The 24,236-nt window shown below is 44.9% G+C and overlaps 1 protein-coding gene across 3 annotated transcripts in view; it reads right to left on the reverse strand.

Annotated features, from left to right (window-relative positions):
* Positions 1–2,749, reverse strand: part of NRG3 (neuregulin 3) — a 1,064,346-nt gene extending 1,061,597 nt beyond the window's left edge. For all 3 annotated transcript variants that reach the window (XM_054729073.1, XM_054729072.1, XM_008149153.3), the window contains exon 1: positions 1,909–2,749. In XM_054729073.1, coding sequence (XP_054585048.1) covers positions 1,909–2,749 — 841 coding nt within the window. The remainder of the gene's footprint in view (positions 1–1,908) is intronic.
* Between the last annotated feature and the right edge of the window lie 21,487 nt (positions 2,750–24,236).

The following is a 24,236-nucleotide window of genomic DNA, read 5'->3' on the forward strand; positions in this document are numbered from 1 at the left end:
GAAGTACACCCATGCTCCATTATTCCTATCAACTGTATCAAAAGAAAAGATTAAAAAATCTGGGGTTTTCAGAATAGACACATATATTTTCAACCCACCGCAAATGTTCACACATACACTTGCACATCCTTTATCCCTTCACAAAACTCAAGCTAGATTTGTTGAGAGAAGCCTCTGAACACCTCCTGAGAAAACGCATTCCCAGAAATGACTGCTTCAGCCAAAGGAGAGAGAAGTGGCAAGTTACTGGTTCGACTGCCATTCCGGTTTGTGGCAGATTCCCTCCTTTGCCTCTTCTCCCTGTCTCCCAGTTGATCTTCTAGCCTATTTTTTCCAAAGCAGAATAAGGAATGGCATAAGGAATTTCTCTCTTTTTTTTACTTACAAATACACTAACTCCTAAATTAAAAAAAAAAAAAGTTTTCAAGGATTAACACCCAGGGTAAGAAAGACCACAGATCAGGGAAATGAGAAATTACCCGATGACTGAAACCAACCAAGGTATTCCTATTGAAGAGTTCATGATGAGCACTCTGCCTTTTCCCCAGATGTTAAGGCTCAAAACCCAAATACACTATGAAGACAGCACAGCCGGGCAATTTCGGGAGAATAGCCTTGCACAGAACTTGAACTGGCAGGCTGGGAGTTTGTCCTAAATAACCTTCACAGGTTGTACAAACTGTTCCCAGATCCTGATCAATAGTCAGATGAAGAAGCTCCCTGAGATTTCCTTACTCTAAGAACAAGGTGGGGACTGGGGACGGGGTGTCAATCAGTCATCTACAACCTTCATAAAGACAGAGAAATATACACCTCCTATAGGAATACACAGAAAGCTATCATGCTTTGGGTAAGCCGGCCAATGCTGGCAGCAACTGAGCAGAGGTTGGAGATGCTCCATTCCAAGTGTGACCTGTTTCGAAAGGGTTGGATGTGGTCATCCTTGAATGCACAGAGCTCTGTCCCACTCCACCTATATTTTTCAGGCACAGAGGGCGGGGAGATTGGGCTCACACCCCACCTTAGGGAAAGGAAGAAAAGCAAATGCTTGGCAGAGCTGAGAGCACTCCTCCTTGTCAGGACCCTAGAGGCGGCAGCTCTGCAGGGCTCCCTTCATATTTCCCCCCAGTTCACTCACTCTCGGCGGCCACAGAATCAATTTCCACACTAGGAATGGCCATGGGCAGGCTGGGGGGGGGGGGGGGGAGGGGCGGTAGGGGTGAGGGCGGGGGGCGGGGATCAGTTTAGCCCTTTGCTGAGAACCGCCCCCTTTCCCTACTTCCCCCAATAGCTTCAAATTAACCCTTCCCGATCCCAGCCCGGGTCAGGGCTGCTCTAAGTGTCTCCAGCTTCTTTTCGCCAACATCTCCATCAAACCATCAGCCCACGCCCTCCACCGCCCCACAGGGACGTAACTTCCCTGGGTGGTTTATGCTGGTCAGTTGGCATTTGCTTCTCTTTCCTTCCTCAAGGCAGGGAAAGGGCTCATTGCCTTGGGGAAGGCCCACCCTCCCTTCTTCCCCCCCTTCCTCCCGGCTCTTAAAAGGAGCCAGATCCCAGAGCCCGGCCAGCAGGTCTGCAGTGTGGAGGCTGCGCTCTCGCGTTAACCCTTTGAAGGGAGTTAGGTGTGTTCTCATGTGGGACCCACTGAAGCAGGGCCCGTGGAGCTGGGCGATCTCCTTCCACTTCCTGCCGCCCCCACCCCACCCCGGTACCCCAAACAGGCAGGCGCCGTGTTCCTCCCTTGCGGCCAGTTTTAACTCTCTGTCTCACAAAGTGCTCCAAACCTGGAACGGGGGTGATGGGGGGAGAGGGGGTGTTGGATGACAGGCAGCAAGGGGAAAAGACAGCGGGAGGAAGGAGGAAAGTCAGTAGGAGATCAGAGTTCAAAACACAGGGTTTACTTACGAAATTTGGGGCTGGTGCTAGTCTCTGGCGTGGTGGTGGTAGAGGAGGAAGACGAGGTGGTGGTGGCGGGGGAGGAGGAGGCGGCCACAGCATCCTGAAAGGGAGACAGGGTCCAGGAGGGAGTGGAGTCGTGAAGGTAGGAGGAGGTAGCGAATGCCGCAGTGGGCCAGGAGGGCATTGCCTGGGTACTGGGGCTTCCTGGCACCGGGGGTCGGGAGCCTGGCGTGCTGCTACCGAAGAAAGGGGCCGTGGCGGACAGGACCGTCGAGGGGGCCGCAGTGTTCCGTGCCGTGGTGGAGCGCGGGCTGGCACGAATGGGCACCCGGTGCCCAGGGAAGCGAGTGGGCGCCCGCGTGATGGTGGTCAGGCGGGTGCTAATCCGGTTGGGCGTCCTGGAAGAGGCGGCGCCGCCGGCGGCGGGGGTAGCGGGGGACGTGGTGGAAGTGGTCGCGGTGGTGGTCTCCATGGCCTTGGGGAAGGAGCTGGGCTTGGAGAGGAAGAAGGGGTCCTGGCCCATCCCCTTGGAGTCCACCAGGTCGGTGGGCACGTATTCCTTGACGGAGCCCACCACGATCCATTTGAGGAGCATCAGGCTGAGCCCTAGGCCGATAAAGCCGATGAACAGAGGCACCACGCACAGCCACGTCTGCTGCCGGTTCCACACGAAGCAGTCGCTACAGCGTAACTCCCGGGGGGGCTCGGCCGCCCCTTCGCCGCCGCCGTCCGGGCCCCCGCCCGCCGCCGCCGCCGCCGCCGCAGCCGCCGCGGTGCCCTCCTCGGCCGAGGCGGCGGCTGCCGAAGCGGCTCCCGGTGGCGAGGCAGCGGCCGCGCCTTCACTCATCCTAGGAGCCGGTCTTCACCTTCGCCCCCCCGAGGGCCGCGCCAGAGGCATGGGGCCGCGCCGGCCGGGCGCGGGCGCGGGCACGGGCTCCGGCGGCGGCGGGCTCGGCGCAGGCAGCGGCCGCGGCGGCCGCATGCAAATCGGCTCCCTGCCCCCACGCCCCTCCCCCCGAGAGGCGGGCGGCGGGCGGGGTGGAGCGGAGCGGGGGAGGGGACGGGCCGGGAGGGGGCGGCGAGCGCGCGCGAGAGGGGCGAGACGGCGGCGCCGCGGGCCGGTCAGGGAGCGGCGGGGCGCGGGTGCAGCCCGCCGAGCGGCCTCCTGTGCGCCGGGGCTCCGCGTCTGCTGCCGCTGCCGCCGCCCGCCGCCCGCCCGCGCTCCAGCCGCGCCGGCATCCTCGGGGCGCCGGCCCGCCCGCTCCCCCGGCGCCGGCCCGCGCCGCGCTGGGCCTCCCGCCGCCTTCAGGGGCCGAGCTGCCGGGCCGCGGAGCGCTGGGCGCCGGGGAGCCGCATTCCGACACAGGGGCCGCCCGGCCGCCGCTCGGACCTGGCGCGCCGCGATGGGGCGGCGGTGCACCTGTTCTTCGCCGCCCGCAGCCAACCCCCGGCCGGCGCGCTCCGGGAGACCAATCCGGGCGCCGCGCGGGTGCCAGCGCCGGGCTCGCCTCGCTCCCGCCGCCCGCGGCTCCGCGCCGCCGCCGCCGCCGCTGCCGCCGCGAGCCCGGGGTCGGGCGCACGGGACTCCCGCGTGGGCGCTGTGCCCCCCGCCGCGGAGGGGGCCCACAGGCCGCAGTGGATTCGACACCACTCCCGGCGCCGCTGCCCGGGCGCGCGGAGAGAGAGGACGCGGGAAACCGCGTCGGGAATCCCGGGCGACGTGGAGCCGGACGCGGCGGCTCTGGCTGCGGGGCGGGTGCGTGTGAGCCCAGCCGCCACGGACGGGCTGGGCTTCTAGCAGAGTAGCACCTCCCACCAACACCTGATGAGGTTTTCTTAATGCGCACAAGATTGATAAACGATCCGGGCACCCCGCACCTCCCTGGAAGTGTGCGGCAAAAGCAGTTCCCGACCCGGTGGGGAGGCCGCCTCGCGCGCCGCTGCTTTGGGGTCTAGGCTGCCGCTGCGGGGAAGGGAGCCGGGCGTGTGCGCGAGGGAGGGAGCCTGCGCTCCCTGCCTGACAGCGGGCGCCGGTGGATCTGGAGAGCCACCTGCCCTTGGAGTTCCTGAAAGACATGCTGGTGAAGCAGAGGACCTTTGTGCTGTTGGGGACCTAGCAGACACCCCCAAGCCGATTCCTGATAACGTACCTTTTTAAAAAGTACTGCCTTTAAATGTAGATGTAGGCAAAGACACACATGTCACAAGGCAACTGGCTGAAGAAGGTACAATTTAAAACGATTCGGGCTGGTATGCCAAATTATGTTGCTGACTTCTTCCCTTGGGAAGGGAGGCACCTGTGTACCTCTCTCTCAGGTGCAGTATGGGAGCTGCCTGGGGGACGGGGAGAGGAAGGAAAGAAAGAAGGAAGGGTCGGCCTCGGCATGGCTCATGCTGATGGTACAAAACCTCAATTCGTACCTCTCCCCAGATTTCCTGTGGGAAAGTGGAAACCTGAACGATGTTTGTTATTGACAATCTCCAGCACTGAGGTTGAGGATGGCGCCTCCTAAGACTCCTCCCCAGCACTGTAATTGGCGCGGATGGTGGACCCAGCATTCTCTTGACCTGCAGCAGTGTCCACAGAGTTGATGTTTTTAAGGGTTCCATTTTAGTCACACGTGGAGAGCCTAACGGGACACGGAACAGACTGCAGAAAGCAGAGGGTGATTGAATCAGGAAGCCTCTGGGATTTGGTGCCTACCAAAGTAGTTTGCGCCGACAAGGGTAATAAGTTATTTTGATGGCAGTAAAATGCGGCTGTCACCCCTTTCGGATATAACGTTGAGACTTTCCCCACAGGAGAGCTTTTGATCTTTACGTTGATGGAACATGCCCTAATCCAGTAGTGCCGAATTAGGATTCCAACAATTGCAAGTGAACAAAATACCACAATCCCTTACGCCTATATCCCTTCAACTTTCCAAGGAAGAATGGACCCAATCTTTGCCATCCAGGAGTTCTGGGCAGTTACTGGCCAGCCTTTTCTGTATAGCAAATAAAAGTTAGCTTTCACACAAAATGTGAAATTATATAGCAGGTGCTGCTGTTAGCTGTATGAGACAAAATGACTTCTCCAAGGCACTCCTAGTTCATTATCCACTCCCCCATTATTCCTGTGGTCTCTCCCTCCTTCATTCCAGGCTGAAATCCAGTGCAAAAAAAGAGGTGCTGTCATGCTGCAGCGAGGCAAGTGCCCCCCGAAACTGCAGTCGTACAACCTCCCCCCCGTGTTGTCTCCATGCTCCCCAGTGCTTCTTCAGCTACCTGTCCAAATTCCCTCCGCTTCTCATTTCCACTTCGCTCTAACAACTTATTTGTGGTTCCCTGTTGAGCTCATTTTCTCGCAGCTCCCAGGCCACTGCACCTGACTAACCATTAGCTGCTCTCACAGTGAACATCATCACCAGAGGGAAAGGGAAAGGAAGAGCCCATTGCACTGGGGAGCAGGTTGTATTAGCCATCCAAGAAAGCTTCGCTGGTGCAACCATCATTAACTTGCAGTTTTATTGTGAGGCTCCCTGGTAGCAGGTGATAAGCACTGGAACTGGAATTGAGGGTGCGGTGGGGGTGTCAACAGCTGAGGTCAAGGACAAATGGTGGGCGCTCTTGCTGCCAATGAGCAGCCAGCTAGTCAGTCCCATGGTCAGGAGGAGTCACAGACTAGTGACTCGCAGCTCTCTGAAGCAGAAAGCTGGAGAAAGCTTTACACTCAAACTCTGAAGACAGGGATTCAAGTTTGAGCTCTGCCCTTTATAAGCACTAAAGTCACTCTGGGACTGTTTTCTCGCCTGTGAAATGATATTCTGATGCCTGCATTCTACATAATTATATGAAATTGTATTACTACGTGTGCTATTCACCTATGATACCTGTTAAGCATCATTATGAGATACCTTCCTGTAGAGAGAAGTGTGGCTTTTTCTAACAAATGGGCATGACATACCTTAGCCTCTCTGGTGCTCCATATTTGCTTGAATGTAACCACCTTCTGGATGTCTCCTGTGTGATATAGTAACACATTAAACCCAAAGCTTCTAATTATTGGTTATAGTTTTCCCACAAACCAGCATTTCTATTGAACTTCAGCGTTTCCTGCAATGGCACCCATATCCCCAGGCTGGGAGTCTCGGCTCAGTGCCATCTCTGACTCCTCACCCCAAGGTCAATTAACAACACAGTGGGACTGTCCTGAGTTCCCTCCACTATACATTCTTTGGCAAAGCTCCATCTTTAGAACCACAGGGCTGGAAGTCAGCTGGAAGACCTCTAAGGTGTCATCCCAAAGCAGTCCCAGCCAACAGTCCCCGGGGTTCATCGAGCACCAGAGAAGACCCACTCCCTGGAGAAGGCCACTCAGCCTGTAGACAGTACACATGATTAGCAAGGTCTTTGTGTTGAGCCAAGAATCTATCTTCTCATACCTTCTCCCTTTCTTCTTACTCCATTAGGGAGAGAAGCCATTCTTGAACGAGCTGCCAGGCATGGAGGATACAACCGAAAACAAAAGAAAGCTCCCTACCATCATGAAATGTATATATTAGAGAGATGGACCATAAAAGATAGATAAATTATATAGCCTATCAGAAAATGAGAATTGCTGTTTGGGACCACAAAGATCATGCCTTTGTGGTGTAATTAACAGGACATACATCTCCTCTTCAATCCCAGTATCCCCGCTCTATTTTCCAGCCATGGGCCATGAGGACTGGACACCCCAGGGAGGACCAGAGTGCTCTTTGATTAGCTGTAGGTTTGTTCCCTGAATAAATGTAATTACTACAGAAGCCAGCCTGGCCTGCAAAACCATTCTTCCTAACATCCACTGGAATCGTGTGTAGGCGTTATGATATCTCAAAACATTTCCCCTAGTAAACACTTTACAAAGTGTTAGGTGAACTTTCTTCTCATGACTGCATAGTCCTCGTTCTCTTTCTGTTGAGTCCACTACTGATATTATAAGAGTACATGCACATTGAGTAGTGAGTCCTGGTGGCCTTTTTATAAAGAGAAGCAGATTGTTTTCCTCGTGGGTCTCACAAGGAACCTTGTGTATTTCTTATGGGGGTTTAATTTCTTTGTAGGACCCACCCACAATGTCCTGAGCAATCCCTAGGTGCATCCGTCTGTTCCCATCTTGATGCCAAGGATTTGTGCATTATATGCCAACATCATAAATAGAACAAACACTAAAATTCAAAATTTCTACAGAGCCCAGAGCACAAAGTGGAAAGGAGAAGAATTCCAGTTGTAACGATACACTGCTCAAAAAGATGATTGTAACAATACTCAGGCTTAAAATGTTGGGAATGGCACCGGATGGCACCATCATAGCATAGGAAATGCTGAATGCTGTATAACATGATGTTAAGTTACAAGTTTTGAATGCGGCACTGAGGTGAGACAGATGTGAAATTTCCGTGGAGTTGCCAGAATACCAAAGTTTCAAAATGGGTTAACTAAGAACTGGGCAGGTGGCACACACCTCAGAGATGGAGGGAGGATTTTTGTGAAGAGGATTTCTGTGACAGGTGATGTGCTCTGAGTTCAGAGGGGAGGAGCACAGGTACAAGGCTCTCTCACACCACTGTAATGAGTGAGTGTCCTGTAGAGCCCAATAGGGGACCCTGGGCTTGGCGGGGCATCAGTAGTTGGGATAGACACCCAGCCTCAAGAATCGCCAATCAAGGAGATGGCAAAAGTGAATTGTGCCAACAGAGGGCATTTTAAGCACCAGCCATGCCAAGAAGGCGGGAAGCCATCCCACAGCAGTATGACCCCAGTTAGAGCGCAGGCCAGTGCAGAGGAGAAGGGAAGTAGAACATGAGCTGGCCATGGTGCTGAAGATCTGAGGTCAGAGTGAGGTATCTGTGTACTTTCTTTTTTTATTATTGCATTCAAACTGCCTGTACTTTAGGGTACCAATGTGAGTGCTCTATTCTTGGCTCTCGAAGTTTCTGTTAGTGTTTCTCTTACCTAGTTTTTTCTTTCTTTGTCAATAATTTTGCCTCTTGATTGCTGGTATCTTTCCCAAACATCGGCAGATACAGTTTTCTTAGATCACTTCACTGTAAACTCTATTCTTTTGGAAAAAAAAATTAGTGGATCTGAAATTGGACGACTGATAGATGCAAGTTTGTCTTGAAATTTTACTAGTCAAGCAATAGCAGAGGACCTGGTATTATAGAAAGACCCAAGGCCAACATGGTCACAGACAAAGGTGTGCGTTCCTGGCCTCTTTCCCTCTGTCCAGGCGGCAGGATTCCACCAGGCCATTCCAGCCTTCTCCCCATTCCCAGGTGGAGTTAAGTAAATGAAGCTGCAAATGTAGAAGAGATGGCATGCAGAGAGCTAGCTCCCTGAAATGTTTTCCTATGACTGAACAAAAAACATCTTTGTCTCAAACTTCATTCTTCCTCAGAAGAGCGGCTTAATATGGTGCATTCAGAGGGAGCTGATGTGAATTCCTGTTTGTATAAATAACACAGTGGCTTCATCTCACCTGTGTTTTCTAGAATTCTACATTATGCTTCTTAGATTGGGGGATAACATTTTCACAACACTCTATAGGGAAAAGGCAGTCAGATAATTCCCCCACATCTCTCCATTGTTTTACTTTATGTCTGCACACCGGGGACTCCCTGTGGAGCTGATCAGAGAAACCTGAGGACAGAACCCTTGGCACCAACCCCTGAGACCTTTGGTCACCGCAGCTAATGTGCCCAATATGGGCCCAGTTTCTTGCTTTATCGAACAGCATATTAAACTACAAATATCAGCCCTGGTTGGTGTGACTCAGTGGTGAGAGCACTGCCCAAGGTCCAAAGGATTTCAGGTTAGATTCCCGGTAAAGGTCATATACCTGGGTTACAGGTTCGATCCCTGGCCCCAGTCGAGGCATGTGCCGGTAGCAAACAATTGATGTGTCTCTCTCACATCAATGTTTCTCTCTCTCTCTCTGTCTTTCTCTCTCTCCCCCCTGCCTCTCTTCCTTCCACTCTCTCTGAAAATCAATAGAAAAGTTATCCTTTGGTAATTAAAAATAAATACAAGTATGAATTTATAGTTACTCCCCCCACTCCCTAACACACACACACACACACACACACACACACAATCTTCAGAGGATTATCGGTAACCTATGAAGATTTTCATGTACTTCACAATCTATCTCATTTTTTCTGTAGCAGATCCTGAAATTTATTCTTAACATAGATCAATTATTAGTAAAGGAAAGAGCAGAGATGTTGGAGTCAGACAGACCTGACTCTGACTTTCAGCATGTTGTGCAGTAGAAAAATGTCATGTGTGATATGCCTAGTGCTTTGGGTGGCATGTGGCAGGCAGCTCAGAAATAGTAGCAAGTATTCTTGTTTAATGAAAATCCAAATTGCCTCTGTGGAGCATTATCCAAGGAGCCTGCCTTTTCTACCAAGTTTTGCAGAAGCCCCTGGAGTTCGGCAGTGCATTGTGGTATTAGCAAGCTGGACGCTGGTGGGTGTGGAAGTTTCCGGACCAGCAAAGAGGCCTGGAGAGAAGTGCTGACCTCATAGCGCAGGTGGTGAGCATACATCCCTCCCTTCTCTGTGCACCCCTCCAACTCACACACCATATGACCTCCTCAAAGAAAACCCACCAAATTACCAGGAATAGTATTAGTAGCTCATGGCAGATCTGGCCCATCTGTCTTGTCTTGAAGAAAGGACATTTCAAGAGGACAAAACTTGCTTGGTGCCTATAAATTGAGGAAGAAAGAAAAAACCCCACTTAGTTTATTTATAAAAATTATCAACTAAAACTAAAAAGTCTAACAGTGCTCACCCTTTGTGAATAGGGAGGGGTTTTGAAGACTTAGAAAACCTTTCTTTATCCTGCTTTTCGAGACTTAACCATTTGGTGGAGGGTAATCTCCTATTTTAAACATGGAGCTCAACAAAGGTATGAATGTGTGTTTCTATTTGGAAGTGACCATGCCTATATGCAGTGTGGACGCCAAATGCAGACTGTAAAGGAAAAATAAAAGATTATTCAAGGGCCACTTGGTGACGAGCTTGACAACTAGCTCCTAAATAGAGTTCCCCTTTTGTTCAGCATCACTGATATAATAAAAACAAAAACAACTAAGGAAACCGATTTTATTCAAACAATTGGAAAACAGAGAGCATGCAGACCTGAGGAGCAGACTGTCTCAGCAGCCTGCTCTTGCATTTGATTCTCATTGGGAAGAGCAAAGAGTGGGGCTGTTTTGAGAAGACGAAAAGGCTAATTGCAATGTAACACTGATATTTGGGGGGGGGGGGGAGGCACCCCTAGCAATCTGAAGCTTTGCCAGCAAGCCCAGTGTACATTCTTGATAGCCTATAATTAAGTCATTGCCCCTTTCTCCACAAACTGGTGTTGCAAGACCTGTTACCTAAATGCTCACATCTTACAGAGACCATAAACCATGACACAGCTCCCCAGAGAGGGGTTATTAGCGCAGGCACCAGGCCAGGCCCTTAAGTATGGTCTCAAGACCCCCAACACCTGGGGCTTTTTGCAAAGCCAACAAAAGGACTGGAAGTCCCATTCCATATTTGGGGGACAAAGAAACCAAAAGGGGATAAAAGAGGAGCTTCCGCCATATTGCTTTGCTGAGAATTTGAGAGGCCACCTCCTCTGGGCCCACTGGCATAATAAAGCTGTGTAACTCCATTTCTCTAAGTGTTGCTTGTTTTTTCTCTGCTCTTCTATAACAGTTTTGCAATTGGGTGAAGGCTTAGTCCCTGTGCTAAGCAGGAAGTTATTATCTCTGTGTCCATGGAGTTTTAGGGGGGAGGACCTAATTTTAGGTAATCCTTCATGAGATGAATAAGAAGTTGGAGGGGTTATATCTGCCCTTTACAGCAGGTTCAGGAAGAAGGAAAAGGGTCTTTGTTTGGCCTCATCACAAGTAAACAAGGGGATCATCAGCTAGTCTCATTGGAGCCACGAGAAAAAGTTGACAAGGAGTCTTATCTTAGTCATAGAGGGAAGGGAGGTTCCTGGTGGGCAGCCCTTTCTTAGAGCATAAAAGGGTGAAGGGATCTCTGAGACCCACAATGGTGGGGATGGTGTTCTTAAACATTGCTGTTTTCAGAGCACACGGCTCAGGGAAAGTTCAACATGGATATTGACATAAAGATATAGCTCTCTTTTCAGCATTTTAGAAATATGTATGTTAATAATTACTAGTTAAAATAAGAGTGGTAACATGTCTTACAGAATTATGTTTCCTTTTTACATGGGAAATATGAAGTAAAATTATCTCCTGATCTTTAGTACCTTTGAAAAACAGTCAAAAAAGCCAGTATGGCTCAGTGGTTGAGCATTGACATATGAACCAGGGGGTCATGGTTCAATTCTGGGTCAGGGTACATGCCTTGGTTATAGGTTTGGTCCCCAGTTAGGGGGTGTGCAGGAGGCAGCCCATCAGTGATCCTCTCTCATCATTGATATTTCTCTCTCTCCCTCTCCCTTCCTCTCTGAAATCAATATATATATATTTTAAAGCATAGGAACTCCACAAGAGTGAGACAAAAGGTGCATCCTAGTTTGACAGAACATTCTTTATATTCTAGTTAGCTTAGCAGAGACCAATTTAGGATGTAGAAGTCATAAAACTGTATCAGTAAATTGTTTCACTAATACTGGATATGAGCCTATAAAACTTATAAAAAACACAAACTATATCAAGGTTTTTGTTGTTTTTCTTGGGAGTTTGACTAACACACTTTTAAAAAAAATTCAAGAGCTCAAAAATCATCTTTTTAAACCAATGTTGGAATCTAAGCATGTGAGAATATCTTCTCTTTTGATTATAGACTTCTTGGGACATTTGACTAACATATTTGACCAATAATTTTGTTTGTGCATACTTGTGCTTAGGGTATGTGTGTGCACATGTGTGAGTGTGTGTACTGATACATGTAGGAGAGGGCCTAAGAACAGGTTTATTATTAAGTATCAAGGGAATAAAGTGGAGTAGGAATGGGGTTGTATGTATGAATTAGAGAAAACTATATACTGAACAGTTATGATTAGATTCCAAACACAAATAAGAGACAGAAAGTGAAAACAGATAACTCTTTGGGTTTGTTTTTCCCAAAAGAATTTTTCATTGTTGGGAAACGCAAAGTTGACCCCCTGAGAGACTAACCAGGACAACTGCTTCCATTTTGCTTTGAGAGGAGAGCCAGCTTTGCTTTGAAACAGACAAGAAGAGTTTAGAATGGCAGCCAACCGTAGTACTAATCATTGCTTACATGAAAAAGTTCCCACCTGGCACTGGAATAAGAATATCCACCCAACTCTGACCTCCCCTTCCATTGCAAATAGAAGTAATTTATAATCTCTACTACATGGGGGTAATGACACTCTCTGGTTAATAGTTTAAATATTAAAGAAAACATTGGGCAAAAATCTCAAAATCATCAATTTGGGAATGATGTAAAGATAAAAACAATCTCCTTAGGAAGTATTCAGTTAGCAAAGAGGTATTCCTTTGGCACACAGACCTAGTAAAAAATGTTGGTGCTCTTTTGCCTTAAGGCAGATTTGCAAATAATTATACACTATTTTCAGTGTCCATCCCCCCCCTCCTCTCCCCAACTCTGCCTGTTTTTCCTTCTCTCTCTGGAAGGTCTAAAGAAGTAAACTCACAATTTGCCTTCCTAGTGATTCTCCATGACACACACCTGACATCTTTGGACAACTGACTGGACAGCAAAATAAAGCATGGTTAGTTTCCTGAATTTGAACCCTAAATGCACCCTTATTTTCTCTGATCATGGAGGTATCAGAGAGAACCCTAGAATAAATTCTAGAAATCCCATATGGCCTTGAAGGTTGACAAAAGATACCCATGTCTTATATCAAAATTTATAAAAGGAACTCAGAAAGATTTAGAAGTTACATCAAAAAGTTCGTGAACACTAAAATTTATAGCAATCTACATGTATGTTGAAGGAAACCCCTAGAGGGAACTACACCTCCTTCATGAAAAACTTTCAGTTTTTTTCTGGAAGCTGTATTCTAGTGACCTCTTGAAGAAGCAAGACACTCTCAAGATCTTATCATTCTACAAGGCTAATGGGTAAAAAGTGACACCTTTCATCTTTACAGATTTCAGACACACTTGCTCCTTCGGATTATCCTAGCACTTCCTTTTCCCTATGGAAAGATGACCATTTTGTCTTCCTTTCCTTTTCCCTTTTTAATTTAAAAAGTCTGTGTGTGGCCTTAGCCAGTGTATCTCTGTGGTTGGAGTGTCAGCCACATGCACCTAAGGATCCTAGGTTCGACTCCTGGTCAAGTGCATGTACCTGGTTGCAGGTTCAATCCTCAGGTCCCGGTTAGGGCATGTGTGGGAGGCAACCAATCGATGTGTCTCTCTTACATTGATGTTTCTCTCTCCCCCCTCCTCACTTTCTCTTCCCTTCCTCACTCCCTTCCACTCTCTTTTAAAATCAGTGGGAAAAATATCTTTGGGTGAGGATTAACAACAACAACAAAAATTGTGTGTGTATGTGTGTGTCCGCGTGTGCAGATACATGCGCACGCTACAATATGGAACATCATGGGGTTGTCCCCTCTTTTGTCTCCAGGCATGGGATCAGAAATGTTATCCTGGAGAAAGAGAACTCTACACATCAAAGCTGATCCAGAACTCTGTGCTTTCAAAGACTCATCAAACCGAGTTGCAAACACTTTGCTTAAGCTAAAACACATTTCTGAAAACACAGGTATTAAATATCTGATGGATTTAGAAAGTATGTGTCACTAAAGCAATAAATAGAGTTGATAGAGTGATCAGTGAATTCTTGATTCTTTGATATCATGAAATTTATGGGCAGTGGAAAAGGCACTGACCAAACACACAGGCAACCTAAACTTGAATCCTTACTACCTGAGCATACCTCACGACCCAGAAATTCTGCTTCCAGGACTATATCCAAAAGAAACCCAAAACACTAATTTGAAAGCACACATGCACTCCTATGTTCATTACAGTATTATTTACACCCTAAGCAGCCCAAGTGCCCATCAGTAGATGAGTGGGGGAGGGGGGGGGGACTGTGGTACATTTACACAATGGAATACTACTCAGCCATAAAAAGAAGGAAATCTTACCCTTTGTGACACCATGGATTGACCTGGAGAGCATTATGCTAAGTGAAACAAGCCATGTGATTTCACTCATATGTGGAATCTAATGAACAAAAGGAACTAGCAGGCAAAATAGAGACTGACTCATAGAGAGCAGGCTAACAGCTATCTGGGGATATGGGTTGGGGGCCTGGGGAAGGTGGATGGATTGAGCAAAAAGAAACAAAACATCATGGACACAGACTAGTGTGGTGATTGCCAGGGAGAAGAAGGGTGGGCATAGGTGGAGAAGAGTAAAGGGGAATAATGGTGATGGAACAATACTTGACTTGGGGTGGTGAACACACAATACAATGTGCAGATGATGTGTTGTGGAATTGTGCACCTGAAGCCTGTATAATTCAGTTAACTAGTGTAACTTCAATACATTAAATAAAATGTAAAACAATATTTTTTCACAATCTTAATAATATGTGTCAGGTTTCATGCTTTTTTCCTATGTGGGTACCTTTCTCCCATCAGAAGACAATTGCTGTCTAGTATAAATACTCAAGGACAAGAGCTAGGCCAGTCTCTAAAACCTGTTGCCTTGGAGAGTTTATCACCAAGAATGCTGTCTCCACTATCATTCTTTGCCCTGCAGAATTGGGGTGGAAATAAAAAGACTGATTTGAATTCTCCTTTGGTCTTAAATTGCTTTCATCTAGCCCCAGACATGTTTGTTTTGAGTTATAAATATCTATAACTATCTGTATCTATATCTATATCTATATCTATATCTATATCTATATCTATATCTATATCTATCTATCCATATAACACTTCCACTCTTCTCAGTGCTGTTGGGAATAGGAATTTTAAGCTCATGACTTTTGTACCTATATTTTTAGTCATTTCAATTAGTGTTGGTGGCTTAGTGAACTGGATTGAAATAATGAAATCCAAAGTAATACTAGTAAATGGGTCCTGTGCAAACTTGACTTGTTTATCAGATGAGGAACACAATGTATCACTATTTTATTGATGGATTAATGCCATTTATATTAGAGAACTCTTGTGGTAAGAACCTACCAAATAATATAGTCTATATACTACTCAAGTATTTCTCCTTTATATATCAATGTAATTGCTTTTTAGGTAAAGAAAGGTATTAAGAGTTGATGCCAGCAAAATGATGGAGTAAGGACCTCCATATTATTCTCCTCTATAAAAACAATGAGGAAATTGGCAAAAGTGGTCCAAATCAACTTTTTTTAAACTGTACACATTAATCAGAGCAGTAATCTGGGGAGCATTTCTTCAAGATAAAAATGGCTGACTCTTGGTAAGAACTGCAAGGCTCTCTGAGTTTCATTTCTCTCTCACTAGCTCCACAGTAGCCTTGAAAACTAATAGCCTGCAATCACAGTGAAAACCGGCAGACTGGAGAGGAGAAAATGAAGTTAGAGACATTTGAAAGCTCCATTGCCAGAGAATGGTCATTATTTGACCTATTTGGCGATTCCCTGTAAAACCCAATTACAAGGCTGACTTTACTTTATGTGACTCAGAGCTCATGCTATATGAAAAGTCTTTTCCCAAGGGACTTATTTTTAATATCTTTTTAAATGATTTTTTTGAGAAAGAGAGAGGGAGAGAGAGAGAAACATCAATATGAAAAACATTGATCAGTTGCCTCCCACACACACACCCAGACCAGGGATCAAACCTGCAACTTGAGTATGTGCCCTGATCGGAAATCGAACTGGCAACCTTTTGGTGTACTGGACCATGCTCAACCAACTGAGCCACACTGGCCAGGGTCCAGGGGGATTTGTTTTAAAAAATTTGAATAAATTATTTAACTTTGTTGCTGTCTGAAGCAACAGACAACAGTTGGGGCAAGCCATAAACCTAGCAAAAATCTTGAAAGAAAAAAACTGGGGAATAAGATGACCATAGGGCCTTTGGAAAATTCCAAAATATTTGTCAGAATATAGAAGACCAGGCTCATGCATAGAGCTGTGCACATGCCCAGGGAAAACCTGGCAAGGCTGCACATTATCTTCCCTGACAGACCGGAGGCGCTGTATAAGCAAGAGGTGAAGGAGAAGGCAGAGCACACACATTGCCAGAGCACCAAAGACATGCCCCACACATCCAGAAACACTTGGCAAAGACTGGGAGACTTGTTGGTTTCAGGTGTTTTAAAAAATCTCTGTGAAATCATTAACTAGCCACTAAGCAACTCTGCAAAAGCTTCAGTGACTATATACAATTTTAAAGAATGAGACCAAAAAATTTAGCAAGCAAACATACAACGACTGCTACTACAAACAGCAGTAACATCAAGCTGTAGGGAGGGGAAAATCTGATTTTTAGAGTTGTTACATTATATTATATAAAATTCCAGTTTTCAACCAAAATTATGAGACATGCATAGAAACAAAGTATGACTCATATGTAGGAAAAAAACACACAATCTAAAGAAACTTTCCCTTAGGAAGCCCAGGTTTTGGAATTAATAGAAACAGACTTTAAATGAGCTACTTTAGATATGCTTAAACACATAACAGAAACCATATCTAAACAACTAAAAAAAAAAGGATAAGAATAATGTCTCACAAAATAGAGAATATCAGTAAAGAAATATGATAAAAAAACAAATTTATAAAAATTGAGTTGAAAAGTGCAAAAACTGAAATGAAAATTTTATTAGAAGAGCTCAACAGCAGATCTGAGCATGTGGAAGAAAAATATTAGCAAATGTGAAGATAGATATATTGAAGTGATCACATTTGAGGAACAGAAAAAAAAAAGGAAGAAATTTTAACAGAGCCTCAGATACCTGTGGGACAATATTGTGCGTACCAAATAATAGGATTCCCAGAAGAAGAAAAAGATGAACAGGCAGAAGCATGGAACAGAATACCAAACCTCAGTAGGGAAGGCAGGAATGGGGGGAGATCAACCAATGAACTTTTATGCCTACTAGAGGCCTGGTGCACAAATTCGTGCACTGGTGGGGTCCAGCCTGCCTGCCCCAAAGGGGGTCCATCGGGCTGAGCCGGTGGTGGGGAGGGGCCACAGGCAGTTGGCCATCTGGCCTCTGCCCTGATCTGGGTGTTGGGGGCCAATCAGGAGCAGGGCCAGCTGGGGAGAGGAGCCGCGGGAGGTTGGCCGTCCAGCTCAGGATCAGGCTGGTTGGCTGCCGCAATGCACGTCATAGTAACCGGTTGTTCTAGTAGTTCTGGCCATTCCACCCTTCCGGTCACTGGGCTTTTATAGATATAGATATGCATAACCCATGGACACAGATAATAGGGTGGTGAAGGCCTGGGGTGGGGGACGGGGGCAGGATGGGAGAGGTCAATGGGGGGAAAGGGGGACATATGTAATACTTTCAGCAATAAAGATTTAAATAAAAAGACAAAAAAAAAGAGAATATTTGAAGGGATAAAGGCCAACAACTTTCTATATTTGATTACAAAAAAACAGTAATCTACAAGTCTGAGATACTCAACAAGCTACAAATAGGATAAAATGAAAAAGATCCATAACTAAGACAAATATTTTAAATCATATCTAATAAGGGTCTAGTATTCAGAATATATAATAAACTCTTGAAACAATAAAAATCAAAAAACCCATTTATAAAATGAACAAAGATTTTGAATAGACATTTCTCAAAAAAAAAAAAAGAGAGAGAAAGAGAGAGAGAGAGAGAGAGAGAGAGAGAGAGAAACAAAAAGATATGAGAGATGTAAGTGGCCAAGAAGCATATACAAATATGCTCAATGGTCATCAGGGAAATGCAATTCATAACACAATGCAATAACATTTTACACCCACTAAGACAGCTATTAAAATTTTAAAAAGGACCATCAGCTTTGCAAGGATTTGGAGAAATTGAAACCTGCAGAGTGAGAATTTTATATTGTGCAGCTGCTGTGGAAAACTGACAATTCTTCAAGTTAAACCTGAAATTATCTTATGACTGAGCAGTCATTTTCATTGGTATACATCTAAGACACATGAAAACAAATGTCTACATAAAACATTGTACACTGATGTTCGTCATAGCATCATCAATAATGGCCCTAAAGTGGAAATAATCCAAGTATTCATTGACTGATTAATACACAAATAAAATATGGGATTGTCATACAATGAAACATTATTCAGCCATAAAAAGGAATAAAATACCAATATATATTACCTTGTGGATGAACTTTAAAAACATTATACTGCCCTAACCGGTTTGGCTCAGTGGATAGAGCGTGGGCCTGCAGACTGAAGGGTCTCAGGTTCAATTCCGGTCAAGGGTATGTACCTTGGTTGCGGGCACATCCCCAGTTGGGGGTGTGCAGGAGGCAGCTGATCGATGTTTCTCTCTCATCTGATGTTTCTAACTCTCTATCCCTCTCCCTTCCTCTCTGTAAAAAAAAAAAAAAAAATCAATAAAATAAATAAATAAATAAATAATAAAATTAAAAAATAAAAATAAAAACATTATACTAAGTGAATGAGCCAGACTTAAAAGACTACATATAACTTGATTCCATTTACATGAAATGTCTGGAATAGGTAAATTCATAGAGATAGAATGTAAATTAGTAGTTGCTAAGGACTGGTGGGAAGGAGGAATGGGATACAGTACAAATAGGTACAGGGTTTCTTTTGAGTGTAATTAAAATATTCTGAAATTACATAGTAGTGATGGTTGCATGATTTTATGTATATACAAAAAAATCACTGAATTAATATGGATGGTGAATTATATCTCCCCCAATAGAGGGATATTATAAGGTCAAATATTCTTCACTGAATTTACATTGTTTTAAAACATAGGGAATTATTTAATGTTTGTTACATACCTATAGCATATAGGCACTTTATATATTACCTCATTTATATCTCAAAACATCCCCTAATATCTTATTTAAAACAGAAAATCTCAGGTTCTGCCCTGGACCTGCATTCAGAACCTGCATTCTAATGACACTTTCTACGTCTCGTGATCCTTATGCCTTTTATGCTTGAGAAACTGCTGAGGTTGTCATGAAAGATTCCTACAAATGTAATGAATGTGAGTCACCAAATATCAGTTTTCCTTAGCAGAGGTGATACCAGCTACACATACTCAAATCAGGGCTAAATGATGTATTCTCCTTATAACTTGACTTTTCCCTCCTCCTGCATCTCCAAGTATCTCTCCCTTTGAGTAAATGTGGGGGAGGAAGACACGTTTGCATCTAGTCTATTGAAGAGTCAACAACACACTGGACCCCGTGTTGACGCTGTTCTCACTCACCTCCTCAGAGTCTCCGTCGCTTCACTGGACATGCCCAGTCCCTTTACTCCAAAACATGGCTGTCTCAAGGTTGTAGGTGTAGGCCCCTTTACTGAGGGCTCACAGAGGGAAATTCATCACAGCACTTCCGAGCAGGTAACTTACAATTGACCTATTAGATATGTCTACTCTTCAGAGTTTGTAAACTGCCACCTCTACAGAGCGTTTCCCTCCAGAGAGCTCTCTTTTCTTCTCATTGGGTTTCTCCTTGAAAATCCACACTTCTTGCTGTATTATTTAGGGCAAGTCTATTCTTTTTCTTCTCTTATCCACTTTCTGAAGGCTCCTTATCCACACCCAAGTGGCTCATTAATGTGTTTTCATGTACAAAAATGTACTATAGCAGGTTTTAAGAGTTAGATGTGACTGGTTGTGGTTTTACATAAATCTTTCCCACCATACCCTTAATGGATTTATCTTGTCAGCCTAGTAATGCACTCTACTTGGGGACCTAAAAACAGAGTGTGACTGAAGAGTCCGAGAAAGCAAAACTTTAAGGAGAAGTCAGACATCGCTTTTGCTGAGCAGAGCAAGGGCCAGGGCTTTGGACACAGGTTGTGAGCCAAGCAGTGCTGCTGAACTACCACTTCCTGGCATAGAAATGGGCTAAGCTTAGATTTGTGGTTGATCTGGGCACACACAGAATTTTCATTTTGTTTTTGCTTCCTCTTTTGATCCTTTTAATAAGCATTTTTTTCTTATTTATTTTTCAAATAAGTTATGTGACAAAAAGAACTTAAGTTACCAATCATAGATCACAGCCCCAAAGGTCTACTAAAATTGGAGCAAGTCTCGAGTTATTTATCGAATAATTCTTATATAAAACTTTTAAAACTATTTTCTTATGCTAGACTCCCGAGAATGAAAAACATTGTTCTGTTTACCACACTGTAACAAACAATAAGTCTTCCTTTCTTCTCTTCTTCCTTCCTTCCCCCCTTCCTTCCTCCCTTCCTCCTCCTCCCCTCTCCCTCCCCCTCCTCCTCCTCCTCCTCCTCCTCCTCTTCTTCCTCTTTCTTCTTCTCCTATCACTCTCTCCCTTTTAAAAAATGCAATAGGTAAAAATTGGAACCTCTTTTAATTTATGTTCCTTTGATAATTTTACTCTAGTTATTCTACTTATATATTTACTAATTTAATTTCCTTTTTGTCAACTAATTATACCTACCTTATTTCTATTTCTTTCCATTTTCCACATTAATGATGCCAAATTATATCCCAATTTCAAATCTTTGCATTTAGAAATTTTTCTTTAGTAAATATTTAGATGTTCCCCCTTAAATACACATTGGTAATGGTAGCGGGCACTGTGGGTGCCCTGACCAGATCCTCTCCAATCCCTGACACCACTTTTGTGTGGCCTCCTCTAGTGTCCATGTGCTTTTGCTCTCGGTGAAGCCCATTATCACTCTTATTGGTGGGACAACCTTCAGGCTACGGGAGCCCCCTTGATTGAACATGAAGAGAACCTGAGATATCTGGGAGTTTAGGTTTCCACCAGGGGTGACCTTAACCTCATTTGAGAACCAGAATAACAGGATGGAAGTTCAACTCACCTTGTTTCAGGCTGGGAGAAACTCTGGACTCCCATCTCCCCTGTGTAGTTTGGCTGAAGCCTTTTCATCTGCATTTCATCCCAGGTCACACCTTGCTGGAGTCTTCCCTTTTCTGGTACAGTTTCCTCCACTCCCTATCTGATCTTCCCTGAGAGTGCACACATCTCCAGGGCCTGGGCCATCTGACCTATGAGAGTGCCATTTTGCTGTGAAAAAAAGGAGAGAAAGAATGCTTTGGAAAGAGGTAAGTTGTGGAAAATCAAACCACAAAAGCTACAAAGGATCTTTACATCACCTCTGTAATTTTTCAGATATGAGAGCTAATATGCACCAAGACAGAGTATGTGGCTTTGCCCACGATCACACAGCCCGGACTAGTACAAATACCTTACCTGGGCACTCACAGAGGACCAACAGAGGGCATGATTCTGGAGCCGCACTGCTGCGAAGGAAGACCTGCTGCTTCTGCCTTCATGGTCTATGGCATTTATCTGAACTCTCTGTTTCCCACCTTGGCTACCAAACTACTTTAATGGTTAATCTGATTATTAACTGAAATAATACATACTAAAGGATTAGAAAAGTTACTAATATAATCATTACTGGGGGAAACTACTTAACTCAATATTTTAATATCATGTAAACCTAAGCTAATTAGTTAAAAATGTTACTGCAACTTACTTTATAAAGTACTTAATCATAGCTTTCTTTTATTCTTACAAAATCGTTATATTTCAGAAGAGAAAGTTGATACTTCAAATAGAATTGTGGATGTTTTGCAACCTGATAGAATTATCTTTCCCCCATATTTCTCCTTTTTTATATGATAGCAAACCACAAAGAACTGCCATTTGACCCAATAATCTCACTTTTAGGAATATGTCCTAAGAAACCTGAAATGCCAATCAGAAAGATGTATGCATCCCTATGTTCATAACAGCACAATTTACAATAGCTAAGATCTAGAAACAGCCCAAGTGCTCATCAATAGATGAGTGGATAAAAAAGCTGTGGTACATTTATACCAGGGAATACTATGCAGCAGTAAAAAGGAAGAATCTCTTACCCTTTGAGACAGCATGGAGGGACCTGGAGAGTATCATGCTAAGTGAAATAACTCAGTCAAAGACAAGTATCACATGATCTCACTCATATGTGGAATCTAATCAACAAAATAAACTGGATGAACGGAGTGGATCCAGAGACATGGGAGCATGGAACAGAGTGCGGAATCTCAGAGGGAAGGTTGTGGAGGGTGGGTGGGTTGGAAGTAATCAACCAAGGACCTTGTATGCATGTATGCATGGCCCATGGACACAGACAATGTGGCGGTGAAGGCCTGGGTCAGGGGATGGGGGTGTGCTGGAGGAGGTCAATGGGGGTGGGGCGAAGGGGACATATGTAATACTTTTAACAATAAAGAATTATTTTTAAAAAAAAAAAGAATATAAAGGACCAAGATACCCAAGGCAGTGACACCTCCTATGAAAGATCCTAAGAGACTTATTGTTGCAACTTGGAACATCCACAATGCTAAGTACAGGTCAGATAAGACCCTACAGCCAAGCAATGGGCAGCTGGCGGTTCTGCTGAGGATTATTGCAAGGTCCTTGAGTTCCTTTTGGAAAATGAAAGGGAAGTTGGAATAATCGACTACCAGATAGTTTACTATAGGAGGGAGAAGGGATGCAATGTGGATTCCTACATTTGTGAAGCTATCTGTGAAACCAAGCCTGATTAATTTTGAACAAGACTTGGCGGGGGGGCGGGGGGGGTACATCCTACAGGCAAATTGAGGATATGGCCATATAACATCTGCTACACAAAAGACACTGTCATGGGAACTAGAGAGTGGAAGTGAGTACATTTTCCTCAGATGCCTTGTCAAGCAAAATTGAGGTTGCTTTAACATTCAAAATTTGATTAAAATGCCCAAAATAAGCCTGTTAAGAGCACCTGATTGCCAATCCCCATTGTGTAAAATTGCAGCAACTAAACGCCAGAATAAATTTTAACTCACAGCCAGAAACAATACCAAAATGCCATTTAAATGCTCAGAAAAGTCTAGTTCAAATAAATTCCAAAATAAAAAATGTGCATGGAATCACAAGCTGGGTGGCATCACATAGTTTTCCTCTTCGTTTTCCCTTTCTTTTTGCTTTCATGTTAAAGAGTTGGCTCATAAATATGACTTACAGGTGGGACAAGACTTTACCAGAGACGCTACTACCAGTTAATGAAACGCCACTGAGGGCTCTTAAGAGTAGCTGAGGACGAGAGCCTTCTCTGGAACACTCGGCTGTGGGGCTGCCCCATGCCAGAGGAGGGGTGTTTTCCTGGCTTCCCGTTATTCACCATGTTCATAATTTGAAAATTACTCAGACCAAGGAGGTGGGCAGATCCCTTCAGCAGCTAGGATGGCACTGCCTCCTTACAGCAGGACAAACAGGATGTACCGTTCACTTAGAGTTGCAGCCTTGTAAGTGTGCGATTCTCAATGAATTTTTAACTTTATTAAATTCCCCTGGCTTCACATTTTGTGCATAAATTAAGGCTTTATGACTATTTCATATAGTATTATTTCAAACGTGCACAAAACGCATTCATCTTTTATAGGATAAGTGTAGTATGCATTCATCACAGAAAACAACCTTTAGGAAGGAATCAAGTGTTCTTTCCAAACCTCAATCCCTCTTCTCCTGCCACATAAAAGAAGAATTTTCTAGTTCAAGGATAAATTATGTCCCAGGGACAATAAATTGCTATGAAGCATAGAGGAGAGGAAAGTGTCAAGGATGATCACCGTGTCTCTGGTCGGGCTGTCTGGATGTATGATGACGCTACCCCTGAGAAACTGGATATTGGGGGAGAACCACATTTGTGCAGCTCATGACCTTGGCTTGGACACGTTGAGTGGGAAAGGCCTGTGGAGTAATATAGTAGGTAGTTGGGTACCGAAGCCTGAGACTCACAGAAAGCATAAACATGTATATAAACTAAAAGTGCCAGATGAATGTTTTATTTGTGTTTGTTCTTTCTCTATAATACAAACGTGTCTTTAGAAAATACAGGAATGAAAACTCTAAACATGCTGAAGTCTATTCCACCTTCACTGATATCCAAGGTCCAGGTGGAAATTTCTCTCAATATAAATCAAACATGACTTGACCTGGGGGAAACAGACCTCAGTGGGACAAAATTTGCCTTGAAATTCTCAGGGACTCAGAGGGCTCAGGAGGGAGACGACCCCTGGGTGAAGGCCCTGCAGTGCGCACACTCACCCCCAGGCATTGCATCCAGGCTGCGTTATGGAGAAAAGT

This window comes from Eptesicus fuscus, chromosome 17 (assembly GCF_027574615.1).
Source record: "Eptesicus fuscus isolate TK198812 chromosome 17, DD_ASM_mEF_20220401, whole genome shotgun sequence".
Taxonomy (NCBI): domain Eukaryota; kingdom Metazoa; phylum Chordata; class Mammalia; order Chiroptera; family Vespertilionidae; genus Eptesicus; species Eptesicus fuscus.